Source organism: Loxodonta africana, chromosome 15 (genome assembly GCF_030014295.1).
Source record: "Loxodonta africana isolate mLoxAfr1 chromosome 15, mLoxAfr1.hap2, whole genome shotgun sequence".
NCBI classification, from domain to species: Eukaryota; Metazoa; Chordata; class Mammalia; order Proboscidea; family Elephantidae; genus Loxodonta; species Loxodonta africana.
The window spans coordinates 80,213,501-80,234,462 of record NC_087356.1 but is presented as its reverse complement, the minus strand read 5'-3'; the positions used below and the strand labels follow the sequence as shown (position 1 = coordinate 80,234,462).

The 20,962-nt window shown below is 48.9% G+C and overlaps 1 protein-coding gene across 2 annotated transcripts in view; it reads right to left on the bottom strand.

Moving 5' to 3' along the window:
* The window catches only part of PCSK7 (proprotein convertase subtilisin/kexin type 7), a 29,602-nt gene that overhangs the window by 2,731 nt on the left and 5,909 nt on the right, over window positions 1-20,962 (bottom strand). For both annotated transcript variants that reach the window (XM_003418263.4, XM_023558166.2), the window contains 10 exons: window positions 20,761-20,926; window positions 19,150-19,240; window positions 18,111-18,165; window positions 17,559-17,697; window positions 15,998-16,098; window positions 11,471-11,638; window positions 10,784-10,891; window positions 10,193-10,295; window positions 845-1,001; window positions 211-305 (listed from right to left, as the gene is read on the bottom strand). In XM_003418263.4, the coding sequence (XP_003418311.1) occupies window positions 211-305; window positions 845-1,001; window positions 10,193-10,295; window positions 10,784-10,891; window positions 11,471-11,638; window positions 15,998-16,098; window positions 17,559-17,697; window positions 18,111-18,165; window positions 19,150-19,240; window positions 20,761-20,926 (1,183 nt within the window). The remainder of the gene's footprint in view (window positions 1-210; window positions 306-844; window positions 1,002-10,192; window positions 10,296-10,783; window positions 10,892-11,470; window positions 11,639-15,997; window positions 16,099-17,558; window positions 17,698-18,110; window positions 18,166-19,149; window positions 19,241-20,760; window positions 20,927-20,962) is intronic.

Sequence of the window (20,962 nt, the reverse complement as noted above, 5' to 3'; positions counted from 1 at the left end):
GGAAAAATGGATCAGTTGCTTCACCACAGAATATGAGAGGCGGTATAAATGAGCAGCTTTAGATATCAATGCCCATTTCTTGAATAGGGCATACTTCTTGGCATCTACCCCATGTATTCTACATAGGAACTGGGGCCATTTCTCTGGGAACTCTGAGATCCAGAGGGAAAGACGGCAGTCATGAACGGCAGGGCCCCGGTGGAGGCTCACCTATATCCCTGATAACGAGTCTGTAAGTCCCTTTTGCCCTTTCCCCCCAGCATCTCACAGTGGAGAAGGTCCAATCGTTGAAGCCATTGGGATCCCTGGGGAAAGAACAAAGTAGAAAAGTTGGTAGGCATGACGCAGGCAAATGTCCTTTCTCCAGGAAACATTATTTTCTTACTGTAATAGCCACGGAAGTGTAGCAGTTGTTGTCTGAGCTACAGCTCTTTGGGAATGTGTCATGATGGGGCCTCAAGTGTTGTTCCCTTGCCCCTTGGATCTCATGGCACGAGAGACTTGCGTCAATGTGGTGTAGTGGAAAAGCAAAAGTGGAGGGAGCACAAGCTGTGGAGTCAGAGAGATCTAGGTTTGTAGTTACTTCTCAGACATCTACTAGCTCTGTGACTTACCTCCTCAGTTTCCTCATTTGTAAAAGGAGGTTATAAAGTCTACCCTTCAGGGCTCTTATAAGGGTCAGAGAAAACATGCAAAGTACAGTGCCTAACACAGAAGCAGCACTGTGCTCTCCACAAATGGCTTCCAGCTGCCAAGAACACCCAGTGCCACAACAGATTACTTGTCAGTATCCAATTTTCTCTTATCTTTTCCTTGGAAAGGTCCCTGTTGCAGGTGTACTTACGAGTCCATGCTGCGGGGGGCACCAATGAGGGACATCATGCCACTGGGGCAAAACAGTTTCAGTTCCAAGCTCCCACGTCGTGGGTGAGTGATGAAGACTGTCACTGCCACGTGCTCCAGGGTCTTCAGCCCCGACATCTCCAGGTCCGACCTGCTGACTGTGGGAAGTCAGGCTAGGCAGCTGGGACACCAGCCACATAAACACTCATGCCCTCACTTCATCCCAACATACACAAAGGCACACACTCAAAGACACCATCGTTGGAGCCACATACAGGTATCTGTGTCTTAGAGGCACACACTCAAAGGCACCATCATTGGAGCCACACACAACCCTAGGTATTCAACGTGGAAACCAGGACCTTTTATCAGTAAATGGAATGCAGTTGCTCTCAAGGAGTTTGCAATCTAGTGGGGAAGACAACACATAGCCAAGACACAATGTAAGAACCAAACAGAGCAACTTTAATCATTCCTTCATCCAAAAAACAATTTACTGAGTACCTCCTACATTTCAGGCACTGCACTAGGAATAGAAAGATAAGTTGGACATGGTCCCTGCCTTCTACCTGCAAGTGGAAAATGATATGGTATGAGGCATACATAATTGATAAGGAAACAAAGATAAGTCAGAACGGTTTAGGCATATAGCAGCAAGTCACGCTCTGAAGAAGGAAATGAATACAGACTGGCAGGAAGGATTGGGAGAGGGTATTCTAGAAGGGGAAAATGGCAATGTACAAAGGCAAAGGCAGAAATGAACAAGTCTCATATCGAAGACGATACAACATTTTCTTTAAAAACTACTGGAGTGGATATCTCAAGGAAATTATGCTAAGTGAAAAAAGCCAAACCCAAAAAGATACATACTACACTATTCCATTTATGTAGCATTCATGAAATAACTGTAGAGATGGAGAACAGATTGGTGGTTGCCAGGGGTTAGGAGTCGGGGAAAGGGATGTGTGTGGCCATAAACGGGTAACATGAGGGAGTCTTGCGATGATGGGACAGCTCTGTATCTTGACTGTGGTGGTGGTGGTTATACAAGGCTACATGTGTGATAACACTGCACGGAGCTACACAGGCACACACACACAAATAAGTACATGTATAATGTGAAACCTAAATAAGCTCTATGGATTACACCAATGTCAATTTGTCAGTTTTGACACTGTACTATGTTGTGGAAGACACTAATACTGGGAGAAGCTCGGGGACGGGTGCATGTGACTTCCCTGTACATTTCTTTGCAAACTTCTGTGAATGTATAATTATTTCAAAATAAAAAGTTAAAAAAACAACAACCCTACTGAAGTGGAAGATTCATTTGGGGAATATTAAGAGATTATGTTCTAATGCTAAGAAATTCTTCCTAAAGTAACTTTCCCTCCATTATCTCATTACAACAGTCAAGAGAGAGAGCAACACCTTTTATTTTACCTAGGAAGAAGCTCACAGAGGTACAGGAGGTGAGGAGCAGGGCACCTAGGATGGGAAGGGGTTTAAAATATTTATTTTAAATAAGCAACTGAGAGCTCTTACAGATTACTGAGCAAGGATGGAGTTAAAAGAAAAAAAAAATGTGCCGAAGGAAGGTGACTATGGGTGGGTTAAATCAAAGTGAGGAAGAAACTAGTGACAGGAAGACCAGCTGAATGCTACTGCCTTATTCCAGGGGTGAGGAAATGTTGGCATGGATAACTAGGACTGAAGGACAAAGAGGAAAGGAAAGGCTTTCTATTACACCACTTTCAGCTCCTCCTAGTCCCTGTCCCTACTGACCTCCTGCTCAGTCCCTCTCTCACTGCGTTCACTCTGTCCCTTCCCATTATCCACGACACCCGTGTTCATGAGGACTACATATCTGATATCACAGCTTCACGTGTCTTTACCTTCTCTACTCCAAAGCCCTTTCTCTACCTAGCCCCTGGCAGCCTCTCACATCCATGGCCACACCCTAGACCCTCTTATCACCTGGACTGATGTACCTCTCTGAATGGTTTAATAACATTCACTGTGGTTTTTCTTACTACATAAATAATACAAACTAATTGAAGACAAATAAGAAAAGTAGATGAGCAAAATGGAAACCAAAAAAGTACCCATGATTCCTGATTGCATTTTGGCAAATACGCTCCCATCCTTCTCTCTGGGTATCTACATGTGCACGTAAGCATTTTCTGTAATTCCATCAATGGCCCCCTTCTCTGGTAACAACCTCCTGTCCTTCCTTTCTCCCCACTCTTCTTGACCCCTTCATTTCCTTGCAACCATCAAGCTCCTCTTTTCTAACTGGCTTAGACCCCACAGCTCATCCCTCTAACCACTCTCCCGTTTACACCCTCAAGCTTCCTTGCTTTCTTGCCCTTTCCCAGCAATTATCTGGCAAAACTCCAACACTGGATCAGCCCAATTACCCATTTTCTTGGCTGGATCTTCTTGCTTACATCTTTCCTATTACAGAAGAAAAACAAAAATAAACCTACCCTTCCTCAACTGTCCACTTCCTTCCACCTGCCAGTGGAGCCCCTCAGCCTGGTTCAAATCCCAGCTCTGCCATCTACTAGCTGTGAGAATTTGGCTAAATCACTCAAACTCTCAATGCCTTAGTTTCCTTATCTGGAAAATGGGGATAGTAATAGTACCTATCAGGTTGATGGGAGGATTAGTTAATATACATAAAGTCCTTAGAATGGTACCTAAGAAATATTAGGGCTACATAAGCATTAGATATTCTTTTCCTTTACTGTTAGATTTCTATAAAAAAGCTGTATACAATCACTGTCACTACTTCTTACCCTCCCATTCATCCTTAACAGTTTTTTTTTTTTTTTTTCTGTTAGAGTAATACAGATAGTTGCAAAAGCAAGTTTGTTCTGGAGCACTTACAACGGACAAGAGCAATTCCCTAACCCACTCCTCACCACCACTGAGACCCACTGCCCAGAAGCAAACACTTTCTATTGTTTTTAGCTGTTTTCTTCTGGTATCTCCTTCCGTGTTTCTTAAGAATCAGCTATTTTGTGGTTTATCAATTTCAGACGTTAGTTACCGGCTTTCGGCTACGGCAGATGAGGATTCGTCACATCTACCACTCCTTCTCCCCAACTTGCCCACTCTGCTATCTTCTCAAACTAAACGTGCAGCTCTGCTTAGGTCAATGCTTTGGGGCTTACCTTATGTTGGCGTTATAAATATTATACGGAATTTAGCCCTATATTGTGCAGTGCTTGTATTTCCTGTCTTGTACCATGTGTTGTTTTCTCCCCTGGAGCTAATAATTGCCTTGCTTTGGTTTACTTAATTTTCACATCCCTATCACTAATTCTTCCCAAATTATACCAAAGAACCACACAACCTTCTTTAACACTATTTTTCAAATGAACAAACAACTCAACGCCATTTTCCCCTTGGGGATTCAAGCTCTGGAATCTTCTGTTGATTGCTATACGGGCTGCATCGCTGCTGAGCTGGGACCTTCTTTCACTGCTCACCAGGGCATGTGCACACACACTCTCTCTCTCTTCCTTTCTTTCTTCCTTCCTTCCCTTCCCTCATCTTTTCCTTTCCTTTTCTTGGTTTACCCTTCATTGCAGAGGAGCAACTAGTAGTTTCCAGATAAAGGGCATATGAGAAATACCCTGCATTTCTAAAAACATCCTTATTCTACCTTCACATTTGATTGTTTGGCTGGGTATGGTTTTATAAATTGAAAAGAATTTTCCTCAGACTTTTGGAGGATTTTTTTCAAAACGGCTGTTGAGCCCTAGTATTATCAAAAGGCAGCTGGAAGCTCTAACTGTGGGTTGAAGTAGAGATTTCAACTGGTGGCCTTCCCTACAGTTAACCCTAGAGCAATGGGCCTGGCTCCACTAATCAGTACCTCTACGTCTTTTGATGAGGAGTCATTCCATTTTTCCAGAGAGAATCTTCTAATCTCCTGCCTTGGGAAATAAGCCTGGCTGCTAGTGCCCCGGGTCTGGGTGGCAGGCTTAGTGGGGAGGTCTACTTTCCTCAGTAGAGTGCCTGCCTCCCACATTCTGCTGGCTGGGGTCCCTGACTCTGGAGAAAAAGCTTTCCATCTCCTGACAGGATAAGGAAGTGGGAATCACCTGGCTGCTGAGGATGGGAGAAGGTTCCTCCAAGTCTCACTTTCAACTGACCCTTATTTTTAGTCTCATATCTCCCCTCTGCCTTCCGCGGTACATAGGGCCTCCAAGTCCTGAGCCTTTTGGTATTCTGTGGCATGAATGGGTTTGTTTCTTAGAATCCCCCTTTCAGGTATTTGGTATTCAATCGTCTCAGCCCTTTTCACTTCTTCGTTCATTTTCCATCTTCCAAAAATTTGGTCGAATTTACTGTGGTCTTCTCTCATTCTCTTTATGCTTATACCTTTTTTTAATTTCTTTATTCTTATTCTGGCAAGGTTTTGGGAAAGAGCAAAAAAGCGTGTGTTCAATTTGTCATGTTTAACCAGAAATCTTCGTCTGTCCCCCGTTATTCAACCAACTGCAATCTAGCTTTTCCCCTACATTGAAATACATTGAAACTACTCTTCTTGAGGTCACTGATGGCCCCTTTGTAAAACCCAGTGATGCTCTTCATCCTTGTCTTACTTGCCTCCTCTCTATGAAACTGTCCTTAATTCCCGTGGTACCATTCTCCTGATTTTTCTCCCAACTCTCAGGCCATCTCTTCTCTGTTTTCTTTAGTGGCTCCTTTCCTCTGTTGGCTCCTTTAATGTCAGGCTTCATCCTAGGCTCTCTGTTTTCCTCTGTCTATCCAGTATTCCTGGTGCTCTCATTCTCTCTCAGACCTTTTTCTTCCAACTTTACGCTGATGACTCCCGAATCACTATCCCTAGTTTAGACCTTGAAACTTATTTAGTCAACTGCCTTCTAGATATACGTCAGGTGTTGCACAGAAAGATCAAACACAGAATAGCCCAAACTGAATCCAGTATCTTTCTCAATTCTTTTCACCCATAGCCCTTGCCCAAACGGATTCTTCCTCCTGGGTTTCATTGGTATCATCACCTAATCAATTGCCCAATCCCAAAACTTGGAAATCTTTACACACACACACACGCACACACACACGTGCACACACACTTTTATTTATTATGGAAAATTTCAAACAAATATAAAAGTAGAAAAAACAGATATTCTCAATATCTAACTTCAATAATTATATGGTCAATCTTGTTTCATTGATGGTCCCCAAGTCTTCCCCTTCCAGAGTCTTTTGACAGAGTTCCCAGGCATCATATCATTTTATCAGTAAAGATTTCAGTAGGTATCTCTAAAAGATAAGGAGTCTCTTTGACTCCTTTCCCTCTCTCTCGCTGTTAACATGAATGAGTCACAATTTATTCTGAAGGCTCCCCAAGCCTTCAAGATCAAAACCAAATTCCTTAACATGGCATACATGGTTCTCTCTGGCCCCTGTCACCTCCAGTTCAGGTCTTCCTCTGCCTCCTCATACCCCTGCTCCAGCCACACTGAATGGCTTGCAGCTCCCTGAAGATACCACCAACTCACAAAAGGTGACCTTGCACATCTTGTTCCTGCTGCTTGGATGTCCCTTTCTCCATCTTTTGTCCTGGCTGCCTTCTAAGTTAAAACTCAAGTCAGTAACCAGTTTCTCTGAGAAATCTTTGCCGTCTTCTTCTGGTGACAGAAGGCATCTCTCCTCTGTGTTCCCGCAGCACCACGCATCATCTCTACGGCAGGGCTTCTAACACTGCACTACACCTGCACCCTTGACTGTCTGCCCTGCTGGACTGTGAGCTCCAGATTGTGAGGGCAGGACTAACGTTTTACCTCTGAATCCCCAGAACTTAGTACAGTGCCTGGGATGAGGTAGGTTACTATTATGTGTAGAATGAATGAGTGAATCAATCAAGAGACATTTCAGAGAAATAAACGAAAAGGCGAAATTGCAGGTAAAAAGGTTAGGGAAAAGCCGGGGGAGAGGCAAGGGTTTAAGAATTGAAAACACTGGGGTTTTAAGTTTGGGGGGCCATGGAATGGTAATGGCACTAACAGAAATGGGAGAAGCTTGGAAAGCAAGCTGGCTTTTGGGAGGTGATAATGAACTCCAAAATTTTTTGTACATTTTAAATGTAATATACTGGTGGAATATCCAAGTAGGCACAGTGATTTGGGGATCAAAAGATAAAGGACAACATTCATGGCATAACTGAAAGGGCTTACAAGTGAGTGAATGCCATGTTATGGAACATTATGGAACAGGAGAGAATCCAAGAAGGGGCCTGTGAGTGCTTGTCTGTGCTAGCAGCGTACACCGTAGCATGCTATGTATATATTTCTTACGGAGACTTGGATGGCAACGCATGCAAGTGTACTAGAATTAAATGAGCTAATACATTAAAAGAGTTAACACTTATACAAGGCCTGGCAAATAAGCACTCAGGTCTTGGCGTATAATTCTCCTCATCATCTGGACTTTTGTAAGTTGGGGTCACGCTCATCCTCTGTCCCAGAAGATCCTGGAGCTGTATTTGCCCATCATCTTGTGGAAAGTATGAAAGTCTGTATCCCTCTTACTGGTAGGGGATCAGAGTAAGAGATTTGGACCTTGGGCTTGAGAATGAGGTGGGCGCTGAAGCTGTAAACACAGAGGCACTGTCTGAGGAAGAGAATGTAGAGGGAGCATAAAGTCATAGAATGAGTCATAGAAGACACTCATGGTTTGGGCGTAATAAGAAGAAACAAATACCTTGAGCTGAGAAGCCAGCAGGTTAAGAAGGATGAATTCTGAAGTGGTCCCTGGATTTAATCAGGAAAGGGGAACTGTGAGTAATATGTCCTCAGCAGCAGCAGGTGTGTGCAATAAAAGTGAGCAATTGCTTTAGTTAACTCATTTGGCAAGGCTCCAGGTTGAAGGGTGGCAGGGACTTTGTCTCCAAGTAGGTAAACTGAGGATGTGTGAAGGCAGAAGGCAAAAGGAAGAATAAGTGGAGAGGGAAAGACTGGGTTTAAGCAGGCAGATGTGGAGGCGGGGAAGGAACAGCATTCCTTCCTGCATTTCCAGAAAGGTCAGCCAGTATACTCAGAGAGAGCAAAAAAGGATAAAGGAGAGGTGTAAGTTGGTGTTCAAGGATCTCCTCACACACAGACTCTCTGGTGTGTTAGCCATTCCTCCCCAAACCCCACTCGCCCTCCTATTCTCTGGTAGAGAGTTCAGACCCAGAGTCAGATATAAAGAAACCAGGGGCCCCAATCCCTTTACCCCCATATCCTCCTGTCAGCAGGAAGAAATAAAAACCTGTCTTGCTCTACAGCTGTACTGCCCAATATGGTAGCCACCAGCCATGTGTGGATATTTAAATTTAATTAAAATCCAATAAAAAATTCCATTCCTCAGTCACACTGGCCACATTTTGAGTGTTCAACAGCCTCGTATGGCTAGAGGCTACTGAACTGAGCAGCAGATTAGGGACATTTCCATCAGGGCAGAAAGTTCCACTAGACAGTGCTACTCTGGAGTCCTACAGGTATTTCACCTCTTATTCTATCTTAAGGATGTTCAGCTCTCTCCACCTTACAAAAAGTTCACTCTCAGCTTCCAGGCACTGAATCCCCAGAACCTGGTGGAAAGACTATGACTTGGCTGTAGGGGAAGAGGTTTCCTGACTGAGACTGAGTTGCTCAACTCTACATGAACTGGACTTACTTCCTTCAACTTCCAAGTAGGCTCACAAGTTGTACCTTCTGTTCTTTCTGCTCAGGGGTAAATGTAGTCACGTCAGAGGGGAAGACATCTTTGCTGACATCAGAAATTAGCAGCGCTCCTGCTTGCTGCCTTGCAAACAGATGAAGGTCTCCACGGCAAACACCCCTGAGTCTTCACCTCTCTTTTCTTCATCCTTCTCTTCCCATTATACCACCTCCCACCCTGCCTCACCTAGAACAATTTGTCCTTTATTTCTCTTGCTTCCTGGTGACAAACACAAGCAGTTGCCCAGGAAGCCTCAATACCTAGGGAAGTTTGTCAGACATTCTCAGCCAACATCCACTGGTTAGTGGGAAGCAGAGAATGGCAAAGCTGGAAAGGGCCCTAAAACTCTTCTAATTCAACTCGCTCACTTGACAGATGTGCCTGTGGGTTACTTTGTTACTTAAATGATGGGAAGCAGTCCTAGATGGCTGATAAAAGTTAAAAGGCATTCTACCTCCAAGACATGCTTGCGCAAAGCCAGGTGGTTCCGACTGGGCTGCATTCTTGGGAATGTTCCTGTACTTCTCTGCCTTGGCTGATGGGTACGCCCTTTCCAAGACAGCATGCCTTTTACGGAAAATGCAATCAATGGGGCCCATGGATTTCCTTCCACGTAGAGGGGAGCTGGGCAAGGCCTGGACATGATTAAGGAGAGAGACAACTGAACTCTTCTTGGTAAAACCTCCACCCAAGGGGAGCTGCCCGACTTGCCCTTCTGAGCTCCTTTCTTTGGCTGTTCCATCTCCTACTGCTGTTCTGGGTTGGTCACTTCTTAGGAGGATGGGAAAAGTGAGGACAGAGTTCTGGTTTCAGCACTGAGCATGACACGCTCCAACCATCACCAAAAAAGCAGTGAATAACTCTGCTTGTCAAAATTCCTCCAGGAGCTGGGTGTAGGAGGACACTCTGAGGTGGGAACTCTAGGAGATGTGTAGACAGATGACCCTCCAGCACAGTGTTCTAATCCAGCTCTCTCTTCTCTGGGAAAAGGTTCAACCTCTGTGCTCACCACAAAAACCACGCCACTGACCTAGAAGATGTATACCCCTCGCCCTTTCAGGGCAATGCCAGTGACTGACCCTGGGCTCAACAGAGGCAGGGGCAGAAGCAGGCAGCCGAAGTCTGGGGAGGCCTCTGCTCCACCCCACCCCAACAGACAGATCTGACTCTGTGTATTAGGTAAGCATGAGAATCAAAGGAAGAAATTCTCAATGTCTCTACTTTGTCCAAAGGCCACTGGGCTGAACAGAGTTGTCTGGCAAGTTCTTAGCACAGAAGTCAAATGATCTTCTTTCTACTCTTGCCTAGTCTCCCCAAGTCCCAAACCCACTCCTCCCACCAGCCCTTCTAATCAGTTAATCTGCAGCTCCTTTTCACAAGTAGTAACTCAGGAGAAAGGTCTTGTTTTGAGCAGCCAGGGGGCCAGCCAGCTCAGAAGCAGCAACATGTCCTAAAATGGTCAAAGAAAACTCCACAGGTTTGGCTGGAGTTCAGCTCATAAAGAAAGGGGGGTAGAATCCGGCAGGGAGGATGAGTTTAACTTCCCCATCTCCCTGCCCAAAACCTCAGGCCCAAGATTAACCCCTTTTTGCTGACTACTTACCATTCCACAGGACCTCCAGGGAACGGGGGGACAGTGGAATAGCCTTGTTCTCTTTTAACACAGGGCTGACATATGAAGCTAAATAAGGGACAGATGTCCAGATCTATTAAAGGAAAGGGAGGAATGGGGGATGAACAAGCAAGATCATTACATGCGCACCCACACACACTCATCAATACGATGTTTAAGGTCTAGCTTTCTTTACTTTTATCTCCTTATTACCTTATGTTGCTCCAAGACCTCGTGACACCTAAGGTCTTGCTGACACTCTGGAACGTTCCCTATGGCACCAAACCAATGAGGGTGTGGCTGTGTCAAAGGGGGAGATGAGAACCAGCACCCTGAGAGCCCCGAGCTATACTCAGGTCCCACTTACTCTCTACTACTAGTTTGGAAGCTTTAATTAGTGTTGACTCTACCTTTTCATTTGTATAATGGGTATCGGCTGGGATGAGGGTATAAGCGGACAAATAAACAAAATGGGTGAGTATTTCTTAAGCACCAATGATGTGCCAGGCAATGTTTCAGGCAGTTAGCCCCCTCCCTGAGATACTCCACACGGGGTGCCCTGCCCTGCTACCACCTGTTCACCTTGGCTGCGTTGACGAGTCTCCACGCGTTGAGTAGGCCGAAGCCATGCTGGTGGCTATGGCTGAAGCCTGCCTCGTTGGTGACCCAATCTGCACGGCGATCCTCATACTAAAAGGACAGAGGTCCTGGTTACTCTCCTGCATTTCCAGTGTCATCTTAACATCCTAACTCTGGTTTCCCTGCCTGTCTGGCTTACCGATCCCATCTAGACTCTCTCACTAAGGCTACTAGGAATGGATCCCCAAGGAAAACTGGGATAAAAGGTCAAAGCCCCATGATGTCACCATCCCAATCGCTTGCTTCTAAAGACGGGAGCTAGAAGGCACAGGCTCCGGAGTAAGGGAGCCCAGCCAGAGCTCTCCTCTGCAGGTAAAATGGCATCAGGCAAACCCGTTGCCATCCATTCCCACTCATAGTGACCCTACAAGACAGAGCAGAACTGCCCCATAGGGTTTTCAAGGAACGGCTGGTGGATTTGAACTGCTGACCTTTTGGTTAGCAGCTGTAGCTCTTAACCATTGTGCCACCACAAGCACAAATGAGGTCAGGTCTGTGGTCTTGACAGGGACTTGGCACCTAGCATTTGGGACATTTTGAATCTGAGGCCTCCTGGTACCTGGAAATCCTTAGAAGCAGAACTCTGGGGTAGGTCGGGCTGGGCTGTGTGTCCACCTGCTGGAATCTCACCTGGGTGGCTGTGAAGACAATGATGTGCTGGACATCACGCCATGTGAGGCAGGGCCGCACCTGCAGCATCAGGGCTATCATGCCGGCTGCCAGAGGAGCTGCGGCTGAGGTCCCTGTGTGGCTCTCGGTGCAGCCTGTGCCCCTCTGAAGGTCCCAGTCGGTGGTCACCTGGGAAGTGAAATGGGGAGGGGAGTGGATTAGAGACTGAGTTGAAAGGTATTGTGAACAGAGGGGACAGGACCGGTCCTCAGACTGGGACTCTCAGGCGGGTCCTGCTTTTGTTGGAGCTGAGTCTCTGACCAGAGGGAAGCCCTCTAGCAGGTCAGGAAAATGGAGATCCTCAGTCCTTCTAGGCTCACAAGAGAACCTCTGGAGAACCGAAGAAAGGGTAGTAAAAATGAGTTACTTATAAGGGTCGGGTTGTATGGGGAAAGACAACGGAGATGTGGGAGAGGCCCGAAGCACAGAGAAGGGTTTTCCGACTCTCGTACCTCTAATAGTCCATTTCCCAGATTCTCCACCCCAATCCTCTAACCTCCACAGCCATGCCAGTCAGAGGAAGTGGCCTGGGAGCTCCTGGGCCCCAGCTGGAGCTGGGACAACAGTGACGGCACCGTTCAAGGAAATTCAACTTGGCAGCTCTGCGATAGGGGCTGGGGTGACATCAGTGCAAACAAAGGGTGTTTGTTCTCAGGGAGAGAGACCTGTCTCCTTGCCACCCTGTAGGCACGATGTGGGCTTAGTATCTACACTACTGGCCTGCCCTGGCAACCTACAGGACAAGCTGCCTCGCTGCTCAGGGCAAGGGTGCCTCAGTTTGGTTTCTGTGCCTCCCTTCTCTACTTGGTTCTGAGATGGGAGGCGAGCGTGGGAGTGGGGGCGAGGAGAGTTGCTCGTACTGGGGAGGGCATCATAAGTTCTCTTCATGCTGTAACCAACCTGGAGCCACAAAGGGTTTCCCTGAGGAGGGCCCTCCTGAAATCTGCCCTCCGCCACCAGAACTCTGGATCCTTAGCCCATGGTGCCAGTGTTAAGACCAGAGAATTTCCTTCTTTCAAACTTCTCTTCTGGTCAGATACCAGGGTGCTGACTTCTGCCAAGAGCTGCCCCTTCTCCATTGTACTCACTGCTTCCCTCCCAGCTGCCACAGCAGCTGCCAAGAGATGTAATTTTTCACTCAGACACCGTGCACTCCCAAGAAGAAAACGGAAAACAATTCTCCAAGTTGCAGTCTCAATGAGAGTGGGGCGCCTTGTCTATGCCAGGGAGCAGATTGATTTCTTCCTGTTAAGGAAACGGCCTCATGATGACAGTCTAGTATACGGCTGTGAAGTCTGTGAGCTGCCTCTGGTGGCAGGCACCTCTGGCAGTTGCAGGAAAGTCCAGAAAGCTGCCACAGACAGCCAAATGGTGGGAAGCACATGCCTCCATGGCCTGCCCTCGGAGACAGCTCCACCTAGCTCCCTGGCCATTACACAGAAACCGGCAACAGGGGGTTCCAAGAAAAGGACATTCCAAACATGGGAATTTGGCTAAGCAAACTCTCCTTTCCTTTCTAGACAAATCATAGCTTGGATGGAAGGTGGGGGTGGGAGAAAAACTTGAGTTGAATCAGGAAGAGAAAAGCCAGGCACTGCCAAGCAAGGGTAATAAGTTATCCTAGGAAGCCTTCTTCAGCCCCTGGCTGGGGTAGGGGTGGGCTGGGTCCCCTAGGCTTTTACCAGGAGGTGACAGGCATAGTATGCTCTCATTCTCCCTCCAAACGTAGCCTGGCCTGGGTGGGTGCCCTCTGTGCACAGACCCCAGCCTGCTGAGCAAAGCCTCTCTTGCCCTTTTGCTTTAGTCTGCTCCCTCTTCCCTTCTCCCAGGGCTCTGGGTCGGGGTGTGGGGGTCAACTGGCACAGAGCCTTGGAATACTGTTTTGACCAGAAGTCATTTATTGGCAAGGCAAAACTCCAGTTTTGGAAAATGAATTTGACCCAGCGGGAAGACAAAGCAGCCTAATTCTCGCTACCCCTCCCCCTCTCCCAGGCCTCCCACCCCAGGCCACTGGAGAAATCTGAAACCACGTGGTTCCAGCCCAGCTCTTGGAGCCTCCAGTCCCATATCAGTCCATTCTGGGCCACAGGACATGCAGATAGTTCTAGGATGGCAGTCCAGGGACCTGGCTGTAACCTGCTGCGGGGAGCTAAGCCCAGCTGGGTGTAGCAACAGATCCTGAATTCCTGACAAGAGTTCCACTGGCTAGAGAAGCCCCACTCCCTTGCTCCGATCCCTTATTTGCTGTGTCTCTGATCAGAGCTCTGAGGAGAGACATTTCCCTGCCTCCTTTCCCACCCACCCCATAAAGACAAGCTCTAAGGAGAGACATCTCCCCGCCCCCTTCCCACCCACCGCAGAAAGACAAGCTCTGAGGAGAGACATCTCCCCGCCCCCTTCCCACCCACCGCAGAAAGACAAGCTCTGAGGAGCGTCATCTCCCCGCCCCCTTCCCACCCACCCCAGAAAGACAAGCTCTGAGGAGAGACATCTCCCCGCCCCCTTCCCACCCACCCCAGAAAGACAAGCTCTGAGGAGAGACATCTCCCCGCCCCCTTCCCACCCACCCCAGAAAGACAAGCTCTGAGGAGAGACATCTCCCCGCCCCCTTCCCACCCACCGCAGAAAGACAAGCTCTGAGGAGAGACATCTCCCCGCCCCCTTCCCACCCACCCCAGAAAGACAAGCTCTGAGGAGAGACATCTCCCCGCCCCCTTCCCACCCACCCCAGAAAGACAAGCTCTGAGGAGAGACATCTCCCCGCCCCCTTCCCACCCACCCCAGAAAGACAAGCTCTGAGGAGAGACATCTCCCCGCCCCCTTCCCACCCACCCCAGAAAGACAAGCTCTGAGGAGCGACATCTCCCCGCCCCCTTCCCACCCACCCCAGAAAGACAAGCTCTGAGGAGAGACATCTCCCCGCCCCCTTCCCACCCACCCCAGAAAGACAAGCTCTGAGGAGCGTCATCTCCCCGCCCCCTTCCCACCCACCCCAGAAAGACAAGCTCTGAGGAGAGACATCTCCCCGCCCCCTTCCCACCCACCCCAGAAAGACAAGCTCTGAGGAGAGACATCTCCCCGCCCCCTTCCCACCCACCCCAGAAAGACAAGCTCTGAGGAGAGACATCTCCCCGCCCCCTTCCCACCCACCCCAGAAAGACAAGCTCTGAGGAGCGACATCTCCCCGCCCCCTTCCCACCCACCCCAGAAAGACAAGCTCTGAGGAGAGACATCTCCCCGCCCCCTTCCCACCCACCCCAGAAAGACAAGCTCTGAGGAGCGTCATCTCCCCGCCCCCTTCCCACCCACCCCAGAAAGACAAGCTCTGAGGAGAGACATCTCCCCGCCCCCTTCCCACCCACCCCAGAAAGACAAGCTCTGAGGAGAGACATCTCCCCGCCCCCTTCCCACCCACCCCAGAAAGACAAGCTCTGAGGAGAGACATCTCCCCGCCCCCTTCCCACCCACCGCAGAAAGACAAGCTCTGAGGAGAGACATCTCCCCGCCCCCTTCCCACCCACCCCAGAAAGACAAGCTCTGAGGAGAGACATCTCCCCGCCCCCTTCCCACCCACCCCAGAAAGACAAGCTCTGAGGAGAGACATCTCCCCGCCCCCTTCCCACCCACCCCAGAAAGACAAGCTCTGAGGAGAGACATCTCCCCGCCCCCTTCCCACCCACCCCAGAAAGACAAGCTCTGAGGAGCGACATCTCCCCGCCCCCTTCCCACCCACCCCAGAAAGACAAGCTCTGAGGAGCGTCATCTCCCCGCCCCCTTCCCACCCACCCCAGAAAGACAAGCTCTGAGGAGAGACATCTCCCCGCCCCCTTCCCACCCACCCCAGAAAGACAAGCTCCACGTTTACTGCCGAGAATGAACATGACTAGAACTCACAGTAGTTACATAAGGTCTGAATAGCAACGGAATGATGAGGCTCAGTTTTTAAACCCGCAACAATTAGCCAAAGGCCAAATTCTACCAAATGGAGACATTCCAAAGTTGTTTAATCAACATGATGCTTAGTAGTGCCCATGTGATATCTACGTTTTAAGTTAAAAATTTTAAGATAAGTCTCAGATACAAAAGCAAAGAAGAGAAGGAAGGAAGGGACAGGAAAGCTGGACAAAGGAAAACAGGGAACCCTGGGTGGAGAAGGAGAGATGGTTGACACATCGCGGGGTTGGCAACCAACGTCACAAAACAATCTGTGTATTAACTGTTTAATGAGAAACTAATTTGCTCTGTAAATTTTCACCTAAATCACAATTAAAAAAAATTTTTTTTTTAAAGATATGAACCACTTATGCAGATTTATTCAGAGTCCTCAGCTCTGTTCTTCTAAGGGTAGCAAACCTGAAGAGGCATAGATCTGCCAGGGAAAAGGAACCTGAGGGGCAGGACAGGGGAGCAGGAACAAAAAAAGTAAGGCTGAGATGCCTGAGAGAAGGCTCGCCAGGGGCAGGGGAGGAGGGCCGGGGAGGCACTCACGATGCTCCGGAGCAGCTTGTCCCCACCACTGAAGGTGACTGCTAGCATGGAGGCACACTCCTCTGCGTAGAAAGGCATCCGCCCCTCCTCATCCACAGCACCTGGGACAGAGGGGGACCAATGGGAGCTGGGATAACGAGTAAGTCCTCTAGCAAACCCCCTCCCTACAAAAAAAAAAAACCATGTTGCCAGTAAGTCAATTCTAACTCAGGGCAGCCCCACGAGTGTCACCGCAGAACCTCGCTTCAACCCCACGGGTGTCACCGCAGAACCTCGCTTCAACCCCACGGGTGTCACCGCAGAACCTCGCTTCAACCCCACGGGTGTCACCGCAGAACCTCGCTTCAACCCCACGGGTGTCACCGCAGAACCTCGCTTCAACCCCACGGGTGTCACCGCAGAACCTCGCTTCAACCCCACGGGTGTCACCGCAGAACCTCGCTTCAACCCCACGGGTGTCACCGCAGAACCTCGCTTCAACCCCACGGGTGTCACCGCAGAACCTCGCTTCAACCCCACGGGTGTCACCGCAGAACCTCGCTTCAACCCCACGGGTGTCACCGCAGAACCTCGCTTCAACCCCACGGGTGTCACCGCAGAACCTCGCTTCAACCCCACGGGTGTCACCGCAGAACTTCGCTTCAACCCCAGGAGTGTCACCGCAGAACTTCGCTTCAACCCCAGGAGTGTCATCGCAGAACCTCGCTTCACAGGGTTTTCTTGTCTGCAACCTTTACGGAAGCAGTTTGCCAGATCTTTCTTCCGTGGAGCCACTGGGTGGGTTCAAACCACCACCTTTAGGTTAGCGGCCAATCCCAAAGCACCTGTACTACCTAGGCTCCTGTGCAGGGGCCTGATAATACCAGAATTACCTTTCGGTTTTCCTCTGGAGGCCGTCCTGAGTTAAAAAAATGATCTCAGTGGCCCAGGTCCCCCAGCGTGCCCAAGCTCCTCACCCAAGTAGGCAGCCTCGAGTGGCGGAGTCCCCTTCTGCCCTGATACCGCGCTTTCAGTAGGCTCCAGGGTAAAACAGGAGGCACTGCACCTCCATACCCACTCACTCATTCATCCATTTGTTTTCTCACAAACATTTATTAAGTATCTACTTTGAATCACACAATACGCTCGACACGTGGTCTGTGGAAAAGGCCATCATCCCGACTCAAGGAGTGTAGGGTCTAGCAGGAAGTTGAGGAAGTCAATAAACACAATTTGGGAGTGGCAAATGCTATGATACGGAGCACAGGTAAAGGCACTCAAGTTAGGGCAACGGAAAGCCAGGGAAGGCTTCCAGCAGGAGGCAGATGGCCCATGAAAAGAGATGCCAGAGTAGAGGCTAACCAGCTGTGGTGGAGGTGGGCTGAAAGTGTTCCCAGGGTATGGTGACATCCCAGGACGTTCTGAGAGCCTTCGAGAGCAGGTCCAGTCCCTCCTAACTATCTGAGCCTGCAGGTAAGATCATGCTAACAGAAAGACACACTGAAGCAGAGCCACACCAAAATACACCCTGGGTGACATGCGCGCGCACACACACACAAAGGCAGAACCACTCGGTCACTACCTATGGTGACGGTGTAGATGGAGTTGGCGTAGCCATCGTAGTTGCAGTTGTCGTTGTGCTGGCCCCCGTTGCCACTGGCTACCACAAAGATGCTCCCGAATCCCTGGCGCCCAGCGATTACCCCATGTTGCAAGGCAGCCTAAGAAAAAAAACATTAGGGTATCAGTGGAGAAGCTCTGAAGACCTCTATCCACCATACCAGTCACCCTTTCTTCCCCTTCTAGAAGCAAGGGGAAAAAAGCTCAAAGGGCACTGGGCATAGGGAAGAGATTCAAAGATGAACATAAGATGGGGAGGAAGCTGTTAGCCAAGAGCTGTCTGAACGGATGATACAGGGTTGGGAATGGGGGGCTGACAGCAAAATCAGAGAGTCAATCTCAAAGCATTCTGCCATTTATCTTGGAGAGCTAGTGCTCCCTTATGCCCCCGTACTCTCCCTGAAAGGTAGTAGGGCTAGGTGGCATAGGTCTGGCACTGCAAATGGGGGTGGGCTGGGGAGAGGGACTGAACGAAGAGGGTGGTCTAGGTCTCCCAACAGCCTCATGCATTTACCTTTCCAAGCTGATGGGGTCCATCCACTGTCTTTCCGTCATCATCTGGTCCCCAGCTGTTAAGGAATACCCAGGGTGAAGAGCCAGGGCCAGGCTGTGGCTACCCACCCCAGGCCTCCCCGTCTCAGCTGACTGCCCCTCTGCCTGGGGATTTTATTTACCTCCCAAGGGTTGTTCCTGTTCAGAGTCCCTATGATTAACAGGCGTGGGGTTTAAAGACGTTCCCAGGCCTTCCCTCACTCCAAAGTGGAAAACAGAAGTATGTGCTAAGGGTCTTTTTTTCCTTGTAAGCTTGCCAGGTTTAGGACTAATTTAATGTGCTCCTAAAAATCCTTTTTCAGGTCCCAGAGAGCAGTAGACAGTGCACAGTGGTAGACAGGGATTGTGGGTCACTCCTCTCCTGATCTAGGAATCTAATACTAGGCTTGATGGTAGGACACCCACAAAGGAAATGTTCAGTCTATGTGAGTTCCTGGTTCTTAGGCTGAGGAGTTCTTTATTCTTTCTCTAAGAGGGTGTATACCTTCTGGATGATGTCACAGATTTACGGGAGGTACTGGCTAGGGGGAAGGGTAGGTGCCATCCACGCCATGGGGGCAGCCCAATCCCAGCGCCTCCTCATCCACCCCCACCCTAGCCATAACCGGAAGCTGGATGTGCATTCACATGTGTGGGGTGGCAGGGGTCGGTGCAGGCCTTAAGCTTACCCACGGTAGGCGAGGAAAACTCACTTTCTCCCAGAGGTCTGATGAGTTTAGAGAACAAATAAATGGGATGGTGGGGTAGTCTAGAGGACTCCTCACGTGGTAAGTTGATTATTGGGGGAATACTTGATTCTAAACATGGGCCTGAAGATAGGGAAGCCAGTGGCTGGGGATTGGGAGAAAGCCCAATTGAGGGCAATGTATGCAGAGCCTCCCCTTAAGATGAACCCCGTAAGGAGAGTCCTGCAAGATTCAGTCTAGTGTGCTGTACTTAGAGGATTAGTTCCAGGTGCTCAAGCCTCTGGCCTTCTCACCTGCTTCCTTGCAATGCCTCACCTGCAGCTGTAGATGTCATTGATCTGATAGTGCTTGTTGAACGCCACAGCCTCCATGCTGTCTGTGAGGGGTCCATCCAGTACCCGGATACCTAGGCATTGAAGGGCACATCAGCTCAACAATGCCGGTCCCACAAGAAACTAGTAATAGTTCTGGTCCCCTAGATGTGGAACTGGGTGTTGGGGAGCCATAGGTGAGAGACTTATATTTCCCTGTTTGCTCTTTTGTACCTTTGGAGTTTTTGCACCATGTATATGTATTGTTGTTGTTCTATACCGTTACGTAGATTTTGACTCATGGTGACCCTACAGGACAGAGTAGAATTGCCTCACAGGGTTTCCTAGGCTGTAATCTTTATGGGAGCAGATCGCCAAGTCTTTTCTTCCACGGAGTGGCTGGTAGGTTCAAACTGCTGACCTTTTGGTTAGCAGCTGAGCACTTAACCATTATGCCACCAGGGCTCTTTGTATACATATTAAAAAAAAAAAAAAAAAAATTTTTTTTTTGATTTATATATACATATTACTTATCCAAAAATATTTTTTAATGTAATGTTGGGTCTTAGGCTTTAAGGATCACGGGGTTTGATGGGAAGAGTGACAGGCCAGAATATAGGCCACCAAGGTTCCCTTCTTATCTTCACCATCAATCACGTAAAACCTCCAGCACAGTGCTCGACACACAGGTATTCAGTAAATGGTACTCATTACTATTACAACTCCTATGAAGCCCGGGTGGATGCCTAGTTTCACCCTCTAAAATGGGGTGGGCCACATCCTGATAACCGCATAGGAACAAATTGGGCTTTGAAAGAAGGGCCTTGGACCTCGAGGGTTTCTGCCGCCCTCTGTAGGCTCGTTTACAGGAGACTGCTGCCCTCTGGTGGAGTATAAGGGGACTACAGCCAATCTATTGAGAGGTGAAGAAACCTCCAGTGGGTGATGGGGCTGCTGAGCTTCTTAAAAGGATGGAGAGTAGACAGTGATCGTCAATAGGTCTGAAAACTGGAGAGGTGGGAGATGAAAGAGAAGCTTTCACAGACAGTGGGGTCATGGATGAAGATCAAATGAGAAAGCACTTTGTAAATTATGAAAATACAAGTATGCAAGTATAAGGTAGTCGAGTATTACAATGACCTGGGTCATATCTATTGCTGTCGAGTCAATTCTGACTCATAGTGACCCTATAGGACAGAGTAGAACTGCCCTATAGGGTTTCCGACGAATGCCTGGTGGATTCGAACTGCCTACTTCTTGGTTAGCAGCTGTAGCTGTTAACCACTACGCCACCAGGGTTTCCAGGTGACCTGGGTCATAGATAGGGGATAATCAGGAACCGAAAAAGAGGGGAGGTGACTGAGCAGGTGAGGCTTGGGACCTCCATTCCCCACACTGAGAGCACTTCCACTCTTTGTTTCATGTAGTGGGATTTTGCTGCTGAAAAACAAGTTTGGAAAACTACCCCACTGAGGAATGAGGAGGTGATTTGTCCCACAGAAACAAAGTTTCCCCTTTGCTGAGCGACGTGTTGAGGGCGGGATGGGGGAGGGGCAGGGAATGAAGACTCAGGGCAGTGGAAGCCTCCCAAGGCCAGCCTGGAAGACTGAGTTACCTGCTATGCGGCTGCCATATGCCACTCCTACTGCACAGAAGCTGTTGTTGGGCACCGCAGCAATCTCTCCCGCACATCTGGTGCCGTGGTGATTGCCATTCTCCACATCTGGGTGAGGCATGGGGTCTGGGTCATTAGAGTTGAGGTCATAGCTGCCCTCAGGGCTCTGAAATACGGGGTGAGGGGGTGTATGTAGTCATTC